Source organism: Glandiceps talaboti, chromosome 7, assembly GCF_964340395.1.
Source record: "Glandiceps talaboti chromosome 7, keGlaTala1.1, whole genome shotgun sequence".
NCBI lineage: Eukaryota > Metazoa > Hemichordata > Enteropneusta > Spengelidae > Glandiceps > Glandiceps talaboti.
The window spans coordinates 2018622-2045774 of record NC_135555.1 but is presented as its reverse complement, the minus strand read 5'-3'; the positions used below and the strand labels follow the sequence as shown (position 1 = coordinate 2045774).

Genomic DNA, 27153 nt, shown 5'->3' with positions numbered 1-27153 from the left:
TCACAGCTGATCAGGACCAACAATAGCAGGTTGGTGAATTTGTCGAGCCATGGTAAAATAACAAGGCGAAACATGGCAAAGGGGATACATAATTTCTCCTTGAATGTAAGACTCAAAGTTGGGGGCGCTCATCATTCTAATTTCACCAAAACGCAGTTGTAATGCCGATCGTCAACATTCCATTGGTGATTGATAACATCACCTACTGCGCGTAAACGTTCCAATTGATGACGTCATAGCCATCGTAAGAAATGATCCGTGTATATTTGCATATGCAAATATAAGATACAGTGAACTATCAAATAAATGATGAAATAGTAATCTTAATAATATGAAGTATTATTTTTGCAAAACGTCAGTGTTAAAGTTATAAAATGAAAAAAACTTTTGTCGTAGATTATCCTATGGTACATATCATTAGATTTCAATTGCTAAAACTCTAACATATGTAAATGATTCATGAATAACTTACCTCTTTGTTTTGGGTCTGACTCGGACTTTTGTATTGACACCTGCAATGTAATGTAAACATGAATGATGACGGAATTGTTATTATCAATCCAAACTTACAAAACCTTTCATTTTGAGTTCAATGTTTTCAAATCAATAATACTATCATTATTTAATCAATATACTGGGTCAGACATTTGAAAAGAAACCATTGGTGTCCTCTTACACATACACATACACATACACATACACATACACATACACATACACATACACATACAGACATTGACATACACATACACACGCACGCACGCGCACGCACACACACACACACACACACACACACACACACACACACACACAGGGTCGGATGGACGGGTACGGACACACATTAAAATTAAGAAATACTTATATATTTTTTTCAAGTTAATGCTTACCTTACGATTTGGAATACGGCTAATACAACCAGGACTTAACATTTCCTTCATGGCGATGTTTCCACGGGTTAGGAACGATTTCTGAGATGATATCTGCAACAAATAAATATTAACTGAATGAAATCTTAGCGGATAATACTTTGCTATGTTCATACAGAACTCACAAATCGTAATATAACTGTATCAGTTCTTGCTATTGACTATGGGTGATTTTCGTTTCCGTGTCAAGTACGCATCGGAAATGAAAAGTTAACACACAAGTTGTCGACATGCTAAATGAATCCCCTATTGTTAACGAAAACAGCAAATGGTGAAATATGTATACAACAATGAAGATATTATAATAATACAGGTGACAATGGCGATATTCGGAGGTCACTGAAGGTAAACATGATAATAACTTAGTCCCTAAGTTTCTTGAAATTGATAGTTTGTCTTAACGATAGATATGAGAGTTTTAAGCATGAGTACGATGTAGAACGTGAAGAGACTGAGAGAAACTATTCCTTTGAAACATTGTCCTACCTGTCGAGGCCGAATCACTTTGCTTCTACTTGGCTTGGAAGTTATAAACGATCTAGTAACAGGTCTACCCATTCCTTTACGAGTAGGATAGGTGGAAGAATTCTGCCACGACTCACTGGCCGGGACAGAACGCAAATCCTACAAGAAACGAATAAGCAGTGAAAAGGTCGAGTGGTGTAAGCTTGTGAAAAGGTCGAGTGGTGTAAGCTTATATACATACCACAATGATGTTGCTCTTACTTTAAAATCACGTATATACTATACTCCTTTGAATATCTTACTCTTGTTTTGAATTTTGGAGTTGTTGGAGAACATCTAAAAGTGACTAAGAAAGTAGATTCAATATAAAATTTCCCCTACGCGTAGCCAGTCTTTCACCTTTTCGTTAACATCTTCAACATATAACTCGCTCGTACTACGCACTTCAAAGTTCACACTATCTGTATCAGTACTTGACAATGTCTCAATTACTGCGATATGAAGCTTCAACAAATATTGGAACTCACCTGTTTTAGTCTATACATCTTACGAATCTTACTAGATCATGTTGTTGTTGTTTTTGCATAAGAATACAAATAGACACCGACTGGTTATTTCACAAAGCGACTGATCCAAGAAGTTACATGCTAGTGATTTTCTTGCATAGGGCCGAACAATCGCTTATTGGAACGTGAAACCGACGATGGTCGATGAGGGCGCAATAACATGCGCCATTTCATTCGAACGCGCATTCGATCCAGGCTTTCACGTATTGTTGCAATTTTGTTGTTACTGTAGGGTTGTCTCAGAGTAGCTGTACCGATCATATTGTGATTTTTCGTTCTTTCTAAATCATTTTATATGTTTAGTGTTTGTTACAATTTCAATTGTAAATGTATGTACTATCTTAGAACTTAGTACTACAATCTGTACGTCTATATTGATACATGTACCTGTATTAACCAATCATCTGGCCGACAAGGTATAGTGTTAGTCAAGAAAAAATCATTTACTTCAGTATCTTGACCATCGAAATTTTTAATAAGAAGTCTACATGAGCAATATTTATTTTCTTTTGACCAATAGTGTATTCTAGGTCAGTGAAGAGTACATTTGAGTTATTTTTCTCCATGTCTCATCTTTGAAGCTACAATTACAAACTGCACACAGTTTTACGCCACATTCACCTGGGCCAAATCATTTGCTCTAGCTAAAATCTCCCCATACTCAGGTAACAGCAATAGATTTCCACATATTGAGAATAAATGTATTTATAGTACACATTTTACAATGACAGTCTTGTCGTATACTACTTGGCATGAGCCCTAATATAGCTTGTTGAGTACTGTACTGACACATGACAACACGTCGCACTTTGAATAACTTATTTTTAACCTCCCCATAATGGGAGGTTATGTTATGCTTTTGTTTGTTTGTTTGTTTGTTTGTGTGTGTGTGTGTGTGTGTGTGTGTGTGTGTCTGTCTGTTTGTCTGTCTGTCTACGGACACAATATCTAAAAAATAGCGCAAATATTGCGTTGCCGCACAACTTCATGTTCAGGGCAATGATAGATACATAATTTTTTGAAGATTTAAAGTTGTAACCAAAACAAAATTTTCATACCTAATTTCCATCATCATAATCCAGCCATCCTATGTTGGAAGTGTACAAGACAAGTATAGCAACATCCTAATCAAACTTTAAAGGGATGTGTCTACAAGGTTTTGTACTTCTTTATTTTTTAAAATCAATTTGGAACCAAGTCATACCAATGTAACAGGTTTATCTTTCTTGGTTGTCTTATTGTAATATTGTAAAAGCCAGCTACATTCAGTTTATATGGGTAGGTGATGAAACAGCTGTCTTACAATATATTACATAATCCAGTCATAAACCAAACTGGCCATGCTACAGGCTTTACCACCAGAGGAAATAGTAAAGTAAACATTATAGTTAATTAACAATGTACTGTTCTCACTGTGTCAGCTATTAATGAGGACAAATCTACACATTCTCAACAAAGTTAAGCTCAATCTACTGGGTAATTTCAGAGTTGAAGATTTTTGAGGAAAAGCAATGACAAAGAATAACACTTCTAGAAACATCTCACCAAGTTTCAAACTCATTCACTTAGTATTTTTTGAGATATAAGTTTTTGACCAAAATTCACATGTTTACACCTTAATTCCATATCACTCATGGAATCATGGTATGCTTAACATATCTTCGTCCATACATCCCTAAATGCATTTCCATTAAATTTCAGCCCAATCTGCTAAGTAGTTTTGGAATTATAGATTTTTAACCAAAAAGACACATTTTCAGCCCTAATTTGCATATCACTGATGGAATCATCATGTCATGAACAAATCTTACTTTACACCCCCTAAAGAATGTTCCCACCAAATTTCGCACTAATTTGCCCAGTAGTTTCTGAGTTTAAGTTTTTTGACCAAAAATCACATTTTTTGACCCAAATCACACACCTGTGATGCGATCATTTTGATTTGAACAATTTCCCAACTAGACACCCAAGGTAATGGCCCCACCAAATATCATGGCAATCGGTTCAGCAGTTTTTGACTTTAAGTTGTTTACACACATACACACACACACACACACACACAGACAGACAGACACTTTGCCATGCCTATAGCACTACTGAACCTTCAGTTCAGTTGTGCTAAAAATTACTGCGATTCTACTGATACTTGCTACACATCTTCCATATGGTAATGATAAGAACTGATTAGATTTAGCTACTCTACTCTACTCTACTCTTCTTTACATCTACATTCAGCTTGTTGACGTGGCTTATAATCATAATGGTTAATTTGCATAATTAATGATTTTTTGATAACTGGGCAATATGTTAATGATGCAAGCTCCAAATTTCAGAGTTTCATATAATTAATTTTCCAATTAAGGGGTACATGTATAATATCTACAGTTCAGAATTTTGCATTCCAACAATGTGTGTAGGACTAAAACATTATGTTTAAATCTGGTTTTATTTCAAATACATGTACATGCATCCTTTTAAAAAAACTTGAAACAATGTCCATGTGGTATGCATAACATTGTAAAATACAGACTCAACATAACAAAAGCATGACAAATGTTAGCTACATATCCACACTATGGGTGTGAAGAAATAAGTTGATAATTATCATACTAAAAGTGTACATGGCACTATAGCACACACAAACAGGCAAGAATGTACAGATACAATATCTGAACACGAGAGGGCGCTATTCAAACTCTAAAATACAACTTAGACTGCAGACAAAGCAAGTTAGGAAGAGAATGTGAAAAACTACAAATGTTCATCTATATTAACTATGCTGTGATACTTGTTATAATTTATTAATGAAATACAAGTCTAAACGGAATAAATTCTACTTTATGTACACAATATCTAGTTTTTATTTTCTATATTAGACTACAGTAAAGAGAGTATACGTTTCATATTCTTGACACACAGAGAGAAAAATACAACACATGTATATCTAGATAACAAAGAGACAACACTGGTATTAACAATCACCATATTTGATGTAGAATGCATGACTGGTTATCCTTTGAGCTGCAGTGCTTCAAAATAACAACATGATTTACATTTGTACTTTGACTTGTAATTCTAAAGCTAGATCGTTGCAGTATTTGTGTTAAAAGTTCACATGAATTTCTAGTCCACCTAACTAAATGTTCTGAATAATGTGATAAGACAGTACAAACTGATGTGTAGCTTTTCAAAGAAACAATTTGGTCCTACAGCAGTTCAGAATTTCCTAAAAGTCATAACAAATGTATATAAAATTTGACAGCAAAATTTTGGCACAAAATATTTTTGGAATGAAATGGCAGAAAAAATGAAGTATATACCACAGAATAATATCATGGGAAGTGCTCATTGTAATATTTTGGTTAAATCTTCTAATTTTTCTACTTAGTACATTTTTCATGATTGTGTTAATTTCTTTCATGATATCCGTAGTATAGTTATGACCATATTTCAAAATGGTGTCCTTAGTATACGCTAACTCTAAGCTTTATAGTTCATGCTCCTCCTTAAGGTATTTTTATAGTTCATACACATCTTTAAGATAGTATAAATATGCAGGATTTTGACTCAAATTTCTATCATCTTTTGCAACCATGACAACTGATATCCTACAGTAATTCAGAAAATTTCATGTAATGTTTGTTTTGATTAAAATTGCATAAACGTTGTGTAGCATTTCTCATATATTTGCTTTACATGTAAAGTGGCCATATGGATGAGGATTAGGTATTGATTTTGAATTTTTTTATGCAATTTTACTTGAAAATTCAATGTGAACCAACATTGACCAAGTCTGTGTTTGTAACTCTGTACACTTCAAAAAAGGTATTTAAAATAAAATGTTTATTATTGTATGTACAATAATAATATTTTACACATTTATTGATCTTCTGCAATTTAGTGAGTTTAACAGGGACTTGGCATATGTGGTTTCACATTGATTTTTCAAGTAGGAAGCCATGATAAAATTGTTTTACAAATTAAAAAATCCAAAATAAATACCCAATCCTCATCCATATGACCACGTCAATACAAGCCAAAATGGACTTCAGACTAAATTTCTGGAAGACATTTGTTGTCCTTTCTGGCTAAATATATTGGTTAATGATAACTCTTGGATACAGTGTGTAATTGTACCATAGTTTTCATATCAAGTTCAAAATAATTTTAGGTATATACCTAATATTCACCTTTGTTATATGACAATGGTACTGACTGCATTCAAGGCAGGAACACATATTTTTGTTGCCATTATAATGTATCAATGAATCAAAGTCACATTTCTGCTGAAAAGAACAAATTTTAAATAAGTGTTTTGATTGACTTTCACATGCAAATATTACTGCTACAGTGGATGTAATCACTGTTTACAATTCAGTGGAAATCATAGTAGAAATCAAAGTTGTCAGGTTCTGGTGGAATTGGAGGTGGACTGGCAGGAATGGGAACGTTTTCTGTGTCTAGTAGTCGAAGTCGGATCTCCATCCCTAGCAGTGTTTCCATGTCATTCTTGGCATCTTCACTTGTCATTGGTTGCCCTAGCAATGCATTGATACCATCGGTCCAAATATTGAACTGCAAGAGATAAGAGTAATGTATGAATACACAGAGTAACACAGTATTTTGGTATAAGCTTTTTACCGTACATTAAAACAAAGAATGTTTGCTTACTGAAACAGTATTTTACAGAGTACTAAGGGGTTAAAATCATAGAATATTGAACATCACCATGGGTAAATGTTGACAAGTTTACAGTTCGCATATTATATCCGGCAGCCATAGTTACTTACTATCAGAATCACAGATTATATTTTGGTTCAGAATTGAAGCTTTCTGGAAATATAATCATACTATTTTTCCTCTGTATATTTTGAAAATCTGACAAATTATATAAATATTCACAAAACTGAACATACTATTACCCTAAATAGTTGTCTATATTATCTTCTGCCACCTAGTCAACTGCAAGTGTCCAGGACAGGTGTGATTTTTATCACTCAACTAGGTAGTCCATGTATATTTCAGTTACAAAGAATTGTAGGGGTTTATATTGAATTTGATATAGGTTGTATTACATGTACAATACTCACCACATGAGTGGTGATTTTTATCACTCAACTAGGTAGTCCATGTATATTTCAGTTACAAAGAATTGTGGGGGTTTATATTGAATTTGATATAGGTTGTATTACATGTATAATACTCACCACATGAGTGTCACGTGCAACAAAATTTAATGCTTCTAAATCTGATACTGGATCATGCATGATGGAGAAAGCAAGAGCTACACCCTGGCCCTACAAACAAATCAGAATTTTAGTGAGTGATAATTCAGAATTTTCATGGCAATAGCTTTGTATTTGACATTATTTGTAAATCATCTATAAAATACAAGACAGCTGTCTTTTTTTTCGTTCTCGTCACTGAGCCTTGCAAAAATCATATCATTTCAAGTTATCAAAATTCTTATCAAAGAAAATTATGAACTCAATGGATTTACAATCAGTATCTGAAAACATCTGAGTGGTTGGTGGGTTGTGGGGTGGAGAGGCTGGGTTGTGGGGTGGAGGGGCTGGGTTGTGGGGTGGAGGTGGGTTGTGGGTGGGTTGTGGGGTGGAGGTGGGTTGTGGGGTGGAAGGGGTGGGTTGTGGGGTGCAAGAAGTTAAGCCTTGGATTGGAGTATAATAGTACAGGAGTGATAGTTACATAGAGATTCTTCTTACCCTTTTAGAATCCTTCATGTGAGGGCAGTCTTTGCCAGTCACCAATGACCTAATGTCAGACACTTGCACTGGAGGAGAAGAAGTGTAAGACAACATACAGGATAGTTAATTTGGTCACATGTAGCACATATTATGAACAAGCCATTGAGAATGACATAGTCCCCGCTATGATTGGGTTTTAAGGAATTAGCACTACTCTGATCACGCAACAACACTTGTGAACCTAAATCAAACAGACTTAGATATGTTGTGTCTGCTTGTCGGACATGGAACATGCCTACAACAATAAAGGATTGGTCGGGTATGGGGGATCATATCAATATGAAAATGGATATGTAAATGTATGTCATAGAACACTGTCCTAATACCAACTCTGAATGAGATCTGTTCAAGCATGTCTGAGTTATGGCTTTGGACATGGAAAATTCACAAACAAAATGGCTGCCAGGCAGCCATATTGGATCGTATCATGACGAAAATGGATATGCACATGTATGTCATAGAACACTGTCCTAATACCAACTTCGAATGAGATCTGTTCAAGCATGTCTGAGTTATGGCTTTGGACATGGAAAATTTGCAAACAAAATGGCTGCCAGGCAGCCATATTGGATCGTATCACAATGAAAATGGATATGCACATGTATGTCATAGAACACTGTCCTAATGCCAACTTTGAATGAGATCTGTTCAAGCATGTCTGAGTTATGGCTTTGGACATGGAAAATTTGCAAACAAAATGGCTGCCAGGCAGCCATATTGGATCGTATCACAATGAAAATGGATATGCACATGTATGTCATAGAACACTGTCCTAATACCAACTTTGAATGAGATCTGTTCAAGCATGTCTAAGTTATGGCTTTGGACATGAAAATTCACAAACAAAATGGCTGCCAGGCGGCCATATTGGATCGTATCATGACAACAATGAATATGCACATATATGCCATAGAACACTGTCCTAATACCAACTCTGAATGAGATCTGTGTGGCATGTCTGAGTTATGGCTTTAGACAGGGAAAATTCGCAAACAAAATGGCTGCTAGGCGGCCATATTGGATCGTATCATAAAACAAATTGACGTGCATATGTATGCCATAGCATGTTGCCCCTGTACCAAGTTTGAAAAAAATCGGTACAGGCATCTCCAAGAAATGGCTGCGGGCGGACGGACGGACGGACGGACGCAAGGATGCACGGACGCACGGACAGACGGAACCTAATCCATAAGTCCCCGTTCCGGACTTCGTCCGCGGGGACTAACAACATTACTAGCATTCTCATTACCATATTGAGTGAATAATGCATATTGATGAAATGTTTATATATGTGTGTATATGTATATGATGCATTGCATTGGTACAGTCCATCTAAATCTATACTAATTCCAATATAAGAAATATATTAGTAGAACACAACATATAAAACTTGGAAGAAATGATCATTGGTTGTAAGGATGAGTGTCAGTTTTTTTCTAAATTATAGCTGACTTACGTTTATTTGGCAGTGCCTCTATCGGTGGTTGTTGGTTGCCTTCTATATCCCCATAGTGTAAAAGTTTATGATTTGGTGCTAATCTGCAATACCAGTATTTGTCTGAAATATGAATACAAACCAGAATGATGAGTTTACGTACAGCCTACAAACACAATCAAATACAAGTGTGGTTTACCTACCCTGACTAAACTTACTTTTTCCATGGAAAACCTGAACAGCATTATGCATGTATTATTTGAACATTTTTGTTTTGGACACAAAAGTAAAATGTTACATCATCATGTAGGAATTCATGTCATGACAACAATTCCTGCTCAAAAACTAATGATAAATAGCAAATAGTGACAAGATCTTTAATTATTATTAGACTGGTTCAGTAATGGTGTTCAAACATGGCATCTCCCTCACCCATTTTAAGGAGGTTATTATAAGTTGATATTTGAATGGTATGTACATACATACATATTTGTATCTATGGATATATATATACAACAGGGATGAAGACATCGGTCGGTAAACGGTAAAAACAACTGGCTATTCTGCAATGTTTTGTCAACTACTTTGAAGGAATTTGTGTTTAGAATTCATTGCTTCAACCACTACATATTCATTGGTATCCATCATAGGTATTACTACTACCTATTTTTCCAAACTGACCTGCTACTCTTAAATTAGCCACACCCCTGTATGGTGTGAACAAAGCACACATGTTGATTTACCTTTGACTCGGCCTTTGACACCAAATTTATTAAATTGTGTTCCATCAACAAGGCAGGCCAACCTATGTTGTTTTATTAAATCTATAATGGATGGCTTGAGTTGCTCTCTGAGTTCTCTGTGAAAATGAAATAATAATAGTATGAAACACGATAAAACAAGTCTTTATAGAAGACACATAACCCCTCAAACACTTTACCTCTGTGTAACGTATAAAAGAATGAATAAATGAATGAAAGAATGAATGAAATGCATATGTGTATTTCCCTTGTTCTGTATTTAACGTCACCTCTGTGCCAGGTTTGAATGAAATTTGGTATTGTTGTTCAGAGAAATGATCTATTACCAATGGACAGACGGACAGACTTAGCCCATTGTAAAGGGCTACAAAAAAACCCACATTATGTTTCAAGCAATATTAATATCAAGGTGTGTGTGTGTGTGTGTACTATGTATGTATGTATGTATGTATGTATGTATGTATGTGTATGTGTGTGTACTATGTATGTATGTATGTATGTATGTATGTATGTATGTATGTATGTATGTATGTATGTGTATGTGTGTGTACTATGTATGTATGTATGTATGTATGTATGTATGTATGTATGTATGTATGTATGTATGTATGTATGTATGTATGTATGTATGTATGTATGTATGTATGTGTGTATGTATGAATGTATGCATGTATGTATGTGTATTCCTTAAAAATATTTCTCACCAAACCATTGTTTCTATATTCTATATACTTACAAAACTGGGGTTGCCTGTGAGTCCCATTCTGCCTTCTCACTTCTCTCTTGTTCACGTAGTTGCACAATTTTATTGTAACTGAGGCTGAAAATTTTATTTCTAAATCCATCTAAATTTGTAGGTCTTTCATTTAGAGTTCTTGTTATTTGTTCCTTCACTGTAGTCATCACCTGTACACAAACAATTATATGAAAATTATTCCTATCTTAATTTATGACGTGCAAATAATGTATTTCTGATATGATACTGCACAATCTAAGGCATGACTGACATGTAGAGGGGGGGGGGGGTTGAAATTGTTATAATGATCATATAACTGAAGTTCCCTACCGATGCCTGTTTAATTTCTCATCAATGACAGCTCTGTGAAGTGAATAAAACAATTTCTTAATACTCAATTCATCTTGTTTAGTATCCCAAATTTTGATGAAATTAGTGAATTCACAATTGCAAGGTATCCCTTCTCTTTCATAGGACTGACCTTTTTTTGGGGAGTTGAAATGTAATTGTGCTGTAGAGGGGGGTCTATGAAATGAGTTTTAACATATAAAGCATGTATCCTAAATGAGATTAGACTTACCAAAAGAAAATCTTCTGACGTAGCCCTTGCTCTCATTTCTTTCCATGTTTTATTGAGTAGTTGTACACAGCAACAGAAAAACTCTTCAAAAGCATTGTCAATAGCAAAGAACATTGGATAGAAATCTTGACCAGTCTCTGTGGCTACAATCAAGTTTGGTGAAGAAATAAACACAAATTGAAACAAAGTAGCAGGTTATGATTTATGATATTTAAACCAGTACATGACGAGAAAATAGCCTTTGTGTTTCATTTGGTGTTCTAAGTAGAGTGGAATACTCTTGATATTGGCACCATAAGTGTTTTCTTTATTTCATCTGTAGAGATGCATTTCACTTTTGACATACGAAAGAAATTTTTGGGAAAAGAAATTTGACCTTTGACATTGTGTGTGGGAAATCCAAAATGGCTGCCACGTTGTTCACTACATGTCCTCACAGACATACACTTTGTTATTTTGGTGTACTTACGTTGTTCTCCTACTTTTAGAATCTCACACAACATTTTGGTTAGTTCAATACAGGTTTTCACAAATGGACAAGCGTGTTCATCAGCCCGACATGAGTTTTCCAAAACTGTCTGCAGATGTAAAAATAAACAGATCATGAGATACGATAGAAATGCTGAACCTACTTGTTAGACAATAATCAAATAATACTTTATACTAATACAATGGTAAACATCATAGCTTTGCCACGTGATACAATGAACAAAACAAAATATAAATATATCTGGCCCTACTTTCATGGAATTTTGCAGTTTTGATTTTTGTGTGGCTGTATCTACTGTTTGTAAATTTGTGGTCTTACCTTTGTATAGTTCTCTGTATGATTCCTGGCAAAGTATATCATATTATCTAAGACTGACATACCAGGAGGTAACTCTCTAAAATCATTACAAGGATTACTGGTGTCCTGTAAATAACAACAATAATAAATAAATATCAAATCTTGGATAATATTTCTAGTATCAGCAAAAAAGACAGTGTCTGTGAATATTACAGAAAAGTAACAACTTTACTAAGAAGATGTAAAATTGACCATTTGTTGTTGTTGAGAAAGTGACTGACTTTTGTGGAAATTTACAGTTTTGATGTGTTGAACTCTTTGTTTGTTGTTTTCTAAATCTGACTCTGCTTCAAAAAGAATTAGAAATTGATAACTAATTGTTGACTTACAGTAAATCCTAATTTTTTGTAGTCTTCAGAATACTTCTCTGCAGGTCGTCCTTTAGCTGGTTGTACATCATACTCATCAAATGCTAACTTTCGTAAATCACTCACACAGTTTATTACTTGGTTTCTATTCTGTAACAACATAAAAATATAGATATAAAATTTCATTTTTGTTTGGTTTTGGTTAGAAAAAATTACAATGAAAAGAAAAAATTACAACGACATCTTTGATACAAGTCATGGAAAGGTTCAATCAAAGATAAGTTATTTTTGGTAAAGAGTAAAAATTACAGAATATTTTGAATAAAAGAGAAACTTGTTACCGAATCATCCATTTTTGTCATCAATCTTGCTTCCAAAAGGTTAAAGGTCAATTGCTGGAAGACATACAGTTGATGTGCCATCTCACTGCCAATATTGCGAGCCCTCACCACTTTCTGTAAAGTAATGACTTTAAAATTGAATATTCACTGAATATACTCATGTGTGTTAAAATTTACATAGACAGTATGATGTTTATTTCACAACATTTTAGCTGATTGAAATATAATTGACCTAAGGGGTCTTGACCTTACCTTGACATTCATGTCATAGGTCAAAATTAAGATGACAAGTATTGGCATGATGTTGTGGGTTAAAAATTTCATAATGTATAAAGAACAAAATATCTAGAACTAATAGGTTAGGTGTTAATTATGAAGGCTAAATTGAAATTTGAGGAAACCGTAAAGAAATTATCCATCACATAGTTTTAACACTGACAACATAGATGTGTTGTACATATAGCAAATCATAACTCTCTGGCACTCATAACAGAGAAAGAATACCCTTTGCCACGTGTTACAAATAAAGAATACTTTTTTCTTACCTCCAAAAGAACAACTCGGACTTCCCTTGAGGATAACTGCTCATTCAGTTTCTGTGAGAAAAAAGTTTTTGCAAGTCATGGACTGGAATAACACACACCATCATTTAAATCATGTATATGCAGGTGCGAAACTATGGAATAAAATACCAGTGCATATTAGGACTATACAATGCAGGTCAGATTTTAAGCGGGAATTTAAAAAATGTCTACAGTCTGGTTGTTTCGGGATCTAGAGCTCATGTTTAATTTATTTTGTAATTTCAGTGTATTTCCATGTATCATCTACCACGTTAAATAGTCTTGATTGAAACAGGGCAAAATTAAATGATGAGTGTCATATGTTTTGTGAGGGGAGGACTCGATTAGTTGTGTAACAACTACTTCCACACCCTTTTCCCGAATAACATGTTTATGTATATACATAAGGATATTTAGTTCTGTTCTGTATCACATTTTTTTTTGTACGTGGGAATAAAATTATTATTATTATTATTATATGCACAGTAGAACATTTAGTTACATACACGGAAGGTTTCAGTGTTTTTTGCATTTTACATTTCTATTCCCCCCTCCCCCCCCCCCCAGCCATCGTAAGTGCCATGATCCTGTTGTTGATTTACTGATGATACAGCGCATCAATTTGCTATATGAAAGTAGTCTTTGACAGTGAATATATTATATGGTGTTCAAAGCAATGATTGCAAGAAAGAAAGAACACAAGCTGGTTACCTTTTTTCTGTCTTCAGGTGCCCTCAAACACAATGCATTCATCAATGCAATACAATTCTGCTGCACTTCAGCATTATTTCTAAGCAGATCAGAAAATAAAAAATACCATCACTAAATATATATATATATAATTATATATATATATATATATATATATATATATATATATATATATATATATATATATATATATATATATATATATATATATATATTATAATATTTTCAACACAATCTGTTTTAGATAAATAGAAAATACTGTCACTAAAAATATATACATGTACATATATATATATACATTATATTTTCAACACTATCTGTTATAGACATTCTCATGTATTTGCTAATTTGCTCTGTTTTTGTGCTGTTATTGTCTTCCCTTTTCTGCATACTTTTAAAATGACTACATGTAAGTAGTTTTGTACACAGTGCTGAGACACAGATGTACTGTGTTTGTATATGACATAAATAATAATAATAATGTATTCACAACAGAACTAAGCACTGCTGATTCTTATGAAGATTGTCTTCAATATTTACAACACAACATCAACTCTAATTTCTACTCAACAATAAACTCTTTTCACACCACATAGTACAAGCTTTAAGTTGTACATCTTCAAACAGAAAATCTGGATTTAATACCCACGTTGTCCTATGTCATGATAATGGTGTTTACATCATTGGTTGTGTTATGTTATGTTATGTTCTGTTGTGTTGTTTTGTGCTGCATTGTGTTGTGTTAATTAAACCTTTCTCTTTTTTGAAATCTTTAAACTGAAAACTTACATTTTTAAGTGTGGAATGAGGTTAGTAAAAGTTGTTTCTTGTGCCACATTGTGATACAGCTCAGTACTGAAACAAAAACGGTACACATTTAGAATCACTCACAGCTTTTTTATTCCTTGAAGAATAATACAACTTCCATTGAAAACACAACAGACTTCAGATGAAGCAAATATCACTGTACAATGTAAGCAATACTCAACTAATCAGAGAGGTAGAAGTTTGTGCCAATTGGCCATTCCCATGTTAAGATAACAAGGCTGAAATTTGAGGCTTTCATTGAAGGTAACAACTCTAAGAGAAATTATGTTTCTTAGGAAATCTGTACCTAAGTATTATATAATCTTACTCAAATATATACACACTGTGATAAGAATCTAATTGTTGGTTTTGACTTGTTAAATGTAATCTTATAATATTTTAGTTTTTTTCAATTAAAGTGTACAGAACTAAGACGCAAACATGTAGCAAGAATCTGTATCCTAAAGTAAAACCATCAAATAAATGATTAATTTAATTAATGATTAATTAATTAATTGATTTCAATGTCCATGTAGTTTGAAAATTGACACAGTATGAATGCCTACCAAAAACATTAAGGTCTAAAGGTCGTAGGTCAAATGTCACAGCTAAGATAAAGATCATAGGGCAAACATCACTGTGCAATGGTTAAGTATATCATTACTTGTACTTACCTATTGAGTGTAATAGATTCCAATATGGCTAGTGATTTTTGTAAGACAGTAGCATCCGTGTGCATACTTTTGTTAACATATCCAGCCACCTGTGAGAATTCAAATAGTAATTAAATATGATTAAGTTAAGTGGGCTTTCATGGAAATAGTCAATATCAGAACATGATTTCACCTGAGTCAGGGGGTGGTTTATCGCTATTATATTATACCAGTATATTGAAAATATCGGAAACAAGATAAGACGCAACATTTTCTGGTTTCATTTGCACCCCATCCCTGCACGGACTACAACATTCTAGACAAACAGTGAACATCAAAATTTGGACGTGTGCCAACTGTGCATTATCGCTCATTTTAGACGCGCTAGTTCGATGTCTAGACCAATCAGATCTAACGATTTGCGCCATCAATATACTGGTATAATATAATTAGAAATTATCTCAAATAATTTTTATGTGGTTATGGTAAAAGTTCAAATCAAGTATATTTGGTAATTTTATCATACAAGGTAAAATCTTTGGTAAAGTAAAAGTTAAAATTTAATATATGAACATTGCCCAGCAACCAGAAAGTTGGATATTGTCTGCTATTTTTTAAATCAAATTAGAATTGTTACTAACCCTTTTGACAAAATTTCCTGACAAGATATCCCATGATACAATTCCATGGTCCATCAATTCTAGGAAAGCTGTTAGGGTGTAGGCTAGATTTTCACCAGTCCTGTCAATACAAGAAGTTATCATTTTTTCATAATTTTGTTTTGTAGGTTTGTACACAGATGATCATGTATCAATCTGACCAGGTGCAACTGTTAACAGAATTGAGTAGGTGGCAGTCAGTCAAAAATAAACCTGACAATTTCTGGCAGTAATTCAAAAGTGACATTGTTTTATCCGTAGATAAGACACTTTGTTAAAAATAGTTCTAAAATAGAGCATGAGACAGACAGACAGCCATACATACAAGACATTAATTCATTGACAACAGTCATAGACAGAGAGACAGAAAAGAAAGTTGAACTCATATTGATACATGCATACACACACACACACACACACACACACACACACACACACACACACACACACACACACACACACATACACACACATACACACACACACATACACACACATACACACACATACACACACACATACACATACACATACACATACACACACATACACACACACAGAGAGAGAAATGAAATACAATGATATGGACAAGACTCGAGACAGAGACAGTGATAGAGTGAGTCACAGACAGTCAAATGTACAGACACTGGCAGACAGACAGCCTTGTAGACAAAATCTTACCATGAAAAGCATAAAGTCTGATTCATTGCCAGCAAATTTGACATGTAAATATTTTTTCAATACAAAGATTATCGGTACTTGTGTAAGACAACTTCTGTTTTTTTTAAAAAGTACTTTACAAATGTGAAATTGATAGTCTATCAATATGTACTATGAGGAAATTAATATACCTGTGTAAGTATGTTGAATGCAGAAGTATATTCTACACTGTATATATTTGCGATAACTGCAATGTTATGTCAAAGTACAACTTACTCTGTGTTGTTTTCAACCCTCTGTACCAGTAACTCTACACCTTTCCTTGATATAAATTCACCAGCAAATGTTACATCAGCTGAGTGGCGGGCAAGTTTCTGTAAGGCTTCTTTTTTGTGATCTGCTTTGCCAACTGAAATTTTATCAAAGACGTCTTGCGCTGCTCTACCCTGAAATTGAAAGGCAAACAGAAACATCCACATTGGTGTTTTCAAAGCATTCAACTTGGACATGATGACAAAGAAAGTCAAACTCAATAGTGATAAATTATGTTCATAACATACATGTAAGAGTTTTCTTAAAGAATAGTCCTAAATATTTTTCAAACTCAGAATGTGCTTTTTGTTTAATCCTGATAATATCAATTATACAACGCCAAGTTGAACAAAAAATATGGAATTTATACCCTGGTCATTCTATGTCATGACAATACACATCTATGTCATGACAACATGTGTCTACATCACTGGTTCTGCTGCATTTGAAATTTGAGTCAAACATTCAAAATTACCATTACTTTTCCCAATTTCTCTTTCATATCACTGGCACTGGTAAAATTATGTTATTCTCCAATATCTTTCTTCATTCAGCCAGAAAATACTTGTGACCTAATGTTGTCACTACTCGGTCTAGTGACTCGTAGTGACAAAGGCCCCTTAAGGTACTCATATTTTCCTTGGCTGAATGAAGAAAAATACATTTAAACTCTTGGTGAAAAACCTACATGAGTATAACTTCAGGTCAAATTCACTTAAAATGTTTCCTTAGGTTCTTTCTAACCCTAGAATTCTACTTGGAGTTTGTACCATTCAGACATTTTATGTTCATGTGACCCTAAATACTCCACATGTAGGCATAAATCTCAGCAGCAAACTTTACTTTTTGAAAATAAAGGATTCAATTTCTATAAAAAGTTGTTATCTGAGTATGAAACTTGTAACACCAGGATATTAACTAGTTTCATGTCTTCCTGGTCAATGATACAGTATTGTATACTAGTATGTCTGACTCTGAGTGTTGACCTGTTTATAGTATGTCTGACCTCAAAGTGTTGAGGTCATGGAATGACAGCATATCGTTGATGTCCCTCGTGTAACACACAATAGGACCACAACCATTTCAATTTTATCATATTCATTATAATTTAATATAAACAGTATAGGATTTCTAGATTGACAGCTAAATAAGAACTAATTAAAATCTCAAATTTCTTGACTGTACAAACTGTTTGCTTTTACTATTTGTATAACATGACTTATCATGTAAAATATAAAACTAATTGCAACCTGTAAATTCAAAGTCAAATTTTGATACTTCACAATGTTTGGAAATAAAGTTGGACTATTTCATCAAAAACCAAAGACAGTATATGTATATTTACTTTGTCAGGGTCTGTATATAAACTCTGTTAAAGTTTCTGTTTTAGTTTTAACCTCCTAACTTAGACTGTTTCGAGAAAACATTCCAATTTCACCAGATTCTCTGCTCTTTGTTATCTGGTGTCTTAACACCTTAGCAAACACTAAGTTCTCACCACTACATAAAGCATATTTATGTATATCATTTGATTCATCTATTTACTCATAATTCAGAATTTAATTTGAAGTGGTGGTGGTGGGAGCAACAGTTACCCAAGTTCACTCAACACACCAGTAATATTCCATTTTAGCTGATAATCACCAGAGTACATGTAGTGACAAAAATTCACATTTGCTCACTGACAGGCAATCTTCCTTTTACACATCCAAATGCTATCTTTATACACATGGCCTTGACAGAGATTGTTCATATGATTGCAATCTCTCAAACATACATAGATATAGTCCACTATCAACCATCAACTGATTGGATGCACGCTATTTCACCTCTTGTCTGGTCACTTTAAACTTGGTTTTTGACAAATGACACTTGAAATTATTGAAAGATGCCTACATCACCTAGAGACCAATACAAGAACACAATTAATATATTCATTGCATGTACTTACATTTCGAAAAGTTTTGAGTCGTTGCATTTTGTTACTCCATATAGCTAGTGTTAAGCAGCCACTGAAATCATCCAGGAAATATCAGCTTTTCATACAAGCGAAACTCATCACACAAAGACATGTACAATATGCAGTCATATCCACTTGATATACAGCACATACAATGACAGATAATAGTCATGAGCTACAGCTACACGTGTTTGTCCATCAACAGGAAGTCTCTATCTCCCAATCTCCTATACACCTCTTTTGTTCACTCACTTCCTGACTGCCTTTTTTGTGTGTATGGTGGATGGATAAATATGCAAACTATAACCAAACAGATTAAGCTGACTTTACTAGTTGTCAACTCAACAAACACTGCATCTGGAATGCCATTGAACTGTCACAAACCTGTCTTATTCACAAATCAAATATATTCCAAAGTATGTACACCACAGAAGTTGTCAAATCTAAATTGAAACATGTGGATCACTTTTTAATGATTATTTTACAACAAAAGTCAGGGTTGGGAAGGGAGGTGTGTTCATGAAACTAAAACTGAAACATTAGGCATGTTAAGTGTACAATGAAATCTCATTTTATGAGTGAACATTTTGAATTTCCTAAATATTTGCTTTCAATATTTCCTTATTATATGACTTATTATGTCAACATTTTCTCTGTCAATTATTAACAACATGAACAAACACTAACATAATTGATATTACAAAAGGACTCATTTCCCAATAAATCGTGACATTCACGACTATGTAGAATTCATGTAGTAGTGTCCTGTTTTACAGTAAATATATGGAAGGGAATGAAATGTTCACAAAGATATGATTGTAACTTGTAAGAATTCTTTCTCAGCTATTTGTTATTGATTTCTTATGTAGAATTATTCTATTGAAATCTAATTTGATTCAGTCTTGTATTTTACTTTCAAATGATGTGTTTCATTCATATGACCTGGTATATATATATATATATATATATATATATATATATATATATATATATATATATATATATATATATATATATGTGTGTGTGTGTGTGTGTGTGTGTGTGTGTGTGTGTGTGTGTGTGTGTGTGTGTGTGTGTGTGTGTGTGTGTGTGTGTGTGTGTGTGTGTGTACATGTATGTATGTATGTATGTGTATGTGTACATGTATGTGTGTGTGTGTGTGCGTGCGTGTGTGTGTGTGTATGTGTGTGTGTGTGTGTATGTGTATGTGTACATGTATGTGTGTGTGTGTGTGTGCGTGCGTGCGTGCGTGCGCGCGTGCGTGCGTGCGTGCGTGCGTGCGTGCGTGCGTGCGTGCGTGCGTGCGTGCGTGCGTGCGTGTGTGTGTGTGTGTGTGTGTGTGTGTAACATTACTTATTACTTAACATGGATTACCAACCATCAATTTATTTGGGACTGAGAGAGAAATGATCACAACAGAAGTATTGCTGATAAACTTCCATTTCAAGTGAAAACAATATGGTGTTGCAAGATAGGTAAATGTAACAAGGTTATCAGAATGAATGTTAAATGATGACTGATGAAATGGACGTGTAGGAAAAAAATAAAAAAATACTGAGGCAAGATATTTTCTGTCTTTTCCACTACACAAGAACTAATTTTTTTGACATGTGATTAGAGAAAATCTGTATTGCTCTGTTATCACTTGATGCACCTTATCAATATTTGAAGTTGATTAGTAGGTCAAAGTTCAAAATGTTTTTAAAATGAACCACTAGATGGCAGTATTACATTGATACTTGAAACACTGGTGATTGTAATACCTTTTATATGGCTCTCTATATTGCTATTCTATACCACTGTATCAACAAATTTTGCCAAGATATTCATCAAAGTTGTTATTTTAAATTATTTTTTGACACCTAGCTAGATATCCAAGGTCCTAAATTACAGTTCACATACATAAGCCGTGAATTTATTTCAAACCAAGAATCAGTCTAAAAGATTACTTGACACAAAGCTTGTATCTGACAAAGTACAAAATACATTAAAATCTAATTACGATGTAGTCAATTACTGATGCCATCACTTGCCTGTGTGGCTCAGTCATTTCTAAATAATCTGAAATTTTGCACAGGATCATATTATACAAACCACATTTATTGTGTCTTTAACACGAAAAGGGATGATGAAAAGAATTAATCCATTTAAAGACAAGTGGTGCCTGTGAATGATTTGAAATAATATGCGTATATGATGTACCTCTCATGTGTTGACAGAAAGAGGGTAGTATACTAATACTCTAGGCAAATACTCCATTATTTGTCAATTTCTTGTCTTACAACACATTGGTACCATTGTCGTGAATTACATTTATTGATTCATATTTTGTGTTATACGTTGTTGTTAACATTGTTGCCCTTTCTGATGAACTCATTATATAGTCATACGTCATACATAATCAACCAATCAGCACACAGCCCGATGATAAGGCAGACGATCAAATCAAAATTTCTTGTGTGATGTAAGTTTCAGTTACAAGTTGGAGTGTGCGTGCACATAAAGAACAGAGTTCCCAGTGTTATTCTACTACTTGCTTGTATTGTCATTTCTATTACTGCTGTTTTCCGAACCCCCTTTCTATTGCGAGTCAACCACAACCATATTGCAATTCAGTATGAAATGCCTCAAGTTTGTCATTTTTCAACAAGTTGTTCATATCAAAATAGGGTCATGTCACTGTGCAAACTCTTCACACAAACAGAACACAGAGGGCAGTAAACCTGATTGTGATTACCATGGAAGAGTCACAGTCAATAACACTGCACATGCTCAAACATCACCCAGAATCTGCAGAAACACTACGGCAATATCTCCAAGGCAAAATGACAAATCAAAACGAAATCCAAACAAACTTCAGATTGTGGGATGTAACAGGGAAACGTGTCATATTTGTACAAGTATTAGGTTTGCAAATTTGAATCTATCAGTTTTACATGATTGCAATAAACTGGATGTCTATTTTTCATAATATGTCATCTTCTTTTCACATAATTAATCCTCTTTCTCCCAAGGGGTATTTGTTTATACAAATGTACAAGTTGGGAGAGAGAGGATTAAATTGTTTTACTTACTGAAGCATGCCTGGTCAGCTAGTGATTAGAATCTTATAAATATACACACTGTTTATATACAATAGTCTGTACTGTTTACTCACACTGTTTACATAAGGATATCAAGCTGGTGTTAAAAGCACCATCAATGACTAGTACAGAGGTGATTCAGCTAATGAGAAGAATGGAACTATTTTTAAGTAATCATAGACCCTCCACCCACATAGGTGGAGGATCTATGAAGTAATTAAAGATTGGTGTATTCTTTTCAAAGCAAAAATGACACCAAATTGCCAATTTTTCCAGCTACTGTAGTAAACTATTCATGACAGGTCAAGTTGAAGAATTCCAGAGAAAAGAAATGAGGAAGTCAACTTACAGGTGATATGGTCAAGACAAGTACTTTGCCATTACTGATTTCATGTCTGTTTTTCTCTGTGATGTATACTTCAGCACCTTCTGTTTGTTGGAGTGCATACTTTTCAGGATCTGACAGTGTCCATGCATCACACAAACCAGCAATAATGGCTGACACTGGCTTTTTCTGCAAGAATGAAGAAAGAAAGATGAAGTTGACAAAACACAACTACAATGTACACTGAACATGAATGTTTTATTTCTTAAAATAAATAAATATATTTCAAAATTTTAGTTTTTTAAATTACATAACAATTACAAGATATGCATGAATTTTGTGGTCGTGTAAACATATTTTCATTAGCTCCCCCTTCCCCATCCATTCTGTCTTATTGCAATTTATGTATACTTGACACCAAACTCATTGCTTCTATAGGCAGTATCATGAAGTTGTATATATGGGTGACATTACGGATCATCTTGTCTCATTTCACTTGCCCCATTCAACTTGCCCCATTGTCAACTTGCCCTAATTTCAACTTGCCCCAATGTCAGTGCATTGGATTTCTAGGCTGATTGTTTTGTTATATTTTTCAGTATCTGTTAACAATAACAATTTTCCTGCCAAAATAAGGGAGGGACGAAACGGTTTTTACGTCTTTGAAGACGTATTATCGTAATATCTTTTATAACTAAAATGCATGCACACATAAATCATATTGCAAAGATCTGTAAATTACTTTCCTATGTGATTTTTGAAAATGGGGAAAGAGTTGAAATTGGGGAAAGAGTTGAAAATGGGACGAGTTGAAAATGGGGTGAGTTCAAATGGGAAGAGTTGAAATTGGGACGATGTGAATCACAATCATATATATGCAAATGTCTGATGGTTGCAATGATTCAATGCAATACTAACAATTTATCAATCTAATAGTTAGCATTTTATGAATATATGGTTTGGGGGTGGTGGGAAATGTGACACTACCATGAAACTGTGTGACATCATGATTGATATTAAATCATCATCATCATCTTCCATAGGGTCTGCACAATTCATTGCAAACATACAGTGAACTGTTCCTCCATAGCTTTATAAATCAATCAATCAATCAATCAATCAATCAATCAATCAATCGATGCAATTTATATAGCGCCAATTCCACTATGACAAGAGTACATATGAAACATGAAAGCAATAATAATAAATCACTGGCTGCTATGCTAAAATGTTTTTAGATTTTCAGGCAGAATTCCCCTTGTGTAAACCACAATAATAACAAAGCAGTATTGTTTTCATACCAGTGTTAGTGACAAAGTCTTAGTAGAGTTTAGTTTGTGGGTTTGGGTACATTGTATTTACAACAATATGTGCCTCGGTTCACGATTGTTACAATTTTTATGTAATAAAAGTATAGTATGCTAGTAGTCATAGTTACGGATTCAATTTCTCTATGTGACGGATATAGCGACTATAGAAAGAACTCATTGATCAGTTCTAAATGGGGTTACAACTGAAACTCTGCCAGAATTGAATACTCACACTTTTGAATCAACACAAAGAACAAAATCTTAATTATTCTATTGCTGAGTGAGGTTGTATGTAAATAATAAACAAGATTTTTTCTAAACTTTAATAACAGCTACATGTAACAGAATCATCCAATAAACAATAGTCTAAGAAGCTATCCATGGTGTTGATGGTCTTTGATCTCTTTCATGTAGTCAAATGGAGGTATGGAAAACAACATTCTGTGCTACATTTTAGATTACCTACCAACAGCTGTATATAATTCAATTGGCACCAGATCAGATGATGTTATCACATCCACATTCAAACTTGATGGTGGTGTTATGATGTACACATAATTTACATATCAAATTATTTTTTCCTTGAATAAATTACCCAATTAAAAGCACCTGTCAATGTGTGATGGAATAATTAGACTTTTGTAAGTATGTGGTCAGGCTAGATTTTCATTTGATTAGATACATTTTACTAGACATGGGAATGAGATTGAAGAGGATCAAAGCAAAGAGGGATAGTTCTACATTAAAAAAATGTCAATTGAAAGTTTTAGAAATCTAACACCTCACTTTTGAAGTTTTAACAACTTACAACTTAACCCTCTCTTTCACTAATACAGTGCATAACTCACCTTGTCTATTTGTAAAAGTTGTGGTGCCTCCCCGGGCATGGTAACGGCCAATCGAACGACATCATCGGGAATGGCCTTCTTTACGATAAAATCAATGCCTGCAGACATGACGAAGAATAAGTACTGTTACCCCTTCAACCCGGAAGTTCAGTGAAATTAAAACAAGCTTGAACAGTTTAGTTTCCGTCTACGGAAAACTCAGTATTTTGTGCAATGTTTAAAACTTATCGATTATTGGATCACTGCACAGACGTATTTGCACTTCTGTAATTGGCAATTACTCCATCCCGACACAATTACGCCAGCTCAAAAAGTGAAATTGAAAGAATAATAAGGCCGAAGTATCAACTTGTGATCATGGCGGAAGTACAGTATTTGCCATGCGCAAGCTTTACTATGCAAATAAATGATGACATGACGTGACACAGGGCTTGAAGATACAATTTCCTTCATCATGTACATGCATGCTACAACAATAATTTACAAAAAAATGTGTCAACTTTGTATTTATTAACACGAAGTACATATTGTTATGATGTACACGTTATATTCATGGGCAAAAGAGGAAGAAATAGCAATACTTCCTTGCGTTTGAGGTGACATAGTGTACAACATACTAACTACTTGTACGCCATTACATGACACACAATAGCTAACACCACCAATGCTGATCAATCAATGAATTGTGTTAATCGTCTCGAAGGAAAAAATATAATGTACATAACACTGAAGTTCGGGTCATTATCTCACCAGTCAGCTTGTTCAATACAACCACATGTACACGAATTAGATCAATTAAATTCCTTAATAAAAATACACCTACCTGGATTCAGATTGTCCATGTTTGTGTTCCAGAAATTCTACAAGATATCTAAAATTCGATCAATGTCCAACCATCCTTGCGTCAGAAAGTAACATCTAGATATAGGTAGTTGAAGTGTAACACTAGTTTTGTCGTAAATAGTGGTTTATAACGATATAACTTTAGACGACGTACGACTACTTCAGGTGGTAGAAGGCAAGTATGAGGATGGGTCTTCTGAACTCCCGTACTGGTGTGCGCATGCGTCATCATGTTCTATGAATGAACTACGAAAAGTTGACGTTTCCGGTTCGTTTCCATAGACATCCACAAGAACTCTACCAAAGTGATTTTTTTTAAAACCATGCATAGTGTTTTCGAGTAACAACAAACATCACCGCATATCTTTTGATAAACTTATGATATGGTTCATTATTAATGTATATCATGTGATTCAGATATCCTTGATCTAATCATTTGATTCGAAATCTTCAAATCAGATGCAATATTACATCCTCACTAATACTGTGATCTTCGACCTACCTAAACATATCTAGCTGAGGAAATAACCCAATTGTGCAATAATTAGTTTAATTGTACTAAAAAAGAATGATTGTAAATCTCATGCAATGTTTTTTTAATATGAGAACTGTCATTAAATAATCTTACCAGTATTATATTTCTAGTGGGTCAAAATTTGAAATCATAATACTTATATATAATCTCGCAGTATTTCGAATAAGTGCTATGTCATCAATGACGAACAGTTCCCGTCGTGTTGATAGCCGAGGAGGGATACAGACATTAGGGGAAGCATGAGTCTAAGATGGTGTTTAGCATGAATGAGGAATACTGGTGAGATTATATTCAATTCAATTTATTGCATTAAGTCTCTTGACTAATGAACACACCGTTAAATAACAATACAAATAACGTAACAATGGAGCAAATGTACGACAGCATGTTTAAGTGCTGATACAATATATAAGTATTATATATATATATATACCTGGACATTCCCAGGGTCATAGCCCTTCCTTGGGACCCACACAACCACATTGCCTTCCTGCACAATATCTACTTTCACTCATGCACACATCAGATCACATATACCACACATCATATTTCAAAGATACTAAGGATGGACACTCATTTAAATCCAAACTTTCTGAATTTATTTCATCAATTAACTCAAAAAATATACAAACATGTGAGAACCTGGATAAATAACATCCCTGTCAATTCAACTCAGCATCAACCAGGATAAATAACATCCCTGTCAATTCAATTCTGCATCATTAATGTAATGAATAATATCCATAAACTATTAGCTCTGAATACATCTCACAATTTTCATAATTTTCTATGTTGAGAGACTTCCTGTAGGCAAATTCAGGACACATGGGATACATTTAAAGAGCTAATAAATGCTGCCCTCTGGAGGTGAAAGAAATGAGGAACCCAGTGCCCAACTCTATCTGCCCTTTGATCTGGACTATAGTGCCTCCTTGTTACATCTTGATTCTAGTTCAAGGTCATGACACTCTTGAGTAATACATTCTGGAGAGGAAGGGGCACATGACATTTTAGATTAATCTATGCTGGGGGATGGGGGAGGGTGCAAAATATTTTAGAGTAATCTATGCTGGAGACGAAGGGGAGGCACACACAGTCAAATTTATTTAATAGGTTGATCATAAATTGAGTTAAGGAGGGGGTGTCTAACTCTA

At 34.2% G+C, this 27153-nt stretch overlaps 1 protein-coding gene across 3 annotated transcripts; it reads right to left on the bottom strand.

The window, feature by feature from the left end:
- Positions 1-4405: 4405 nt before the first annotated feature.
- Positions 4406-25664, bottom strand: LOC144438321 (engulfment and cell motility protein 1-like). Of its 3 annotated transcripts, XM_078127386.1 has the most exons (20): positions 25445-25664; positions 24622-24719; positions 22488-22652; positions 17060-17229; positions 16106-16205; positions 15486-15574; positions 14794-14859; positions 14005-14083; positions 13276-13326; positions 12731-12844; positions 12411-12539; positions 12043-12147; positions 11704-11812; positions 11235-11377; positions 10655-10824; positions 9901-10016; positions 9179-9280; positions 7681-7748; positions 7165-7254; positions 4406-6532 (listed from the first exon to the last, which is right to left on the bottom strand). In XM_078127386.1, exons 1-20 carry the CDS (start codon positions 25461-25463, stop codon positions 6332-6334), a joined length of 2184 nt encoding a protein of 727 aa, XP_077983512.1. In that variant the 5' UTR covers positions 25464-25664; the 3' UTR covers positions 4406-6331. The 3 variants fall into 3 exon arrangements, with proteins under 3 accessions (XP_077983512.1, XP_077983513.1, XP_077983514.1); XM_078127387.1 differs by lacking the exons at positions 22488-22652; positions 24622-24719; positions 25445-25664 and adding an exon at positions 19047-19181; XM_078127388.1 differs by lacking the exons at positions 22488-22652; positions 24622-24719; positions 25445-25664 and adding an exon at positions 17577-17615.
- Between the last annotated feature and the right edge of the window lie 1489 nt (positions 25665-27153).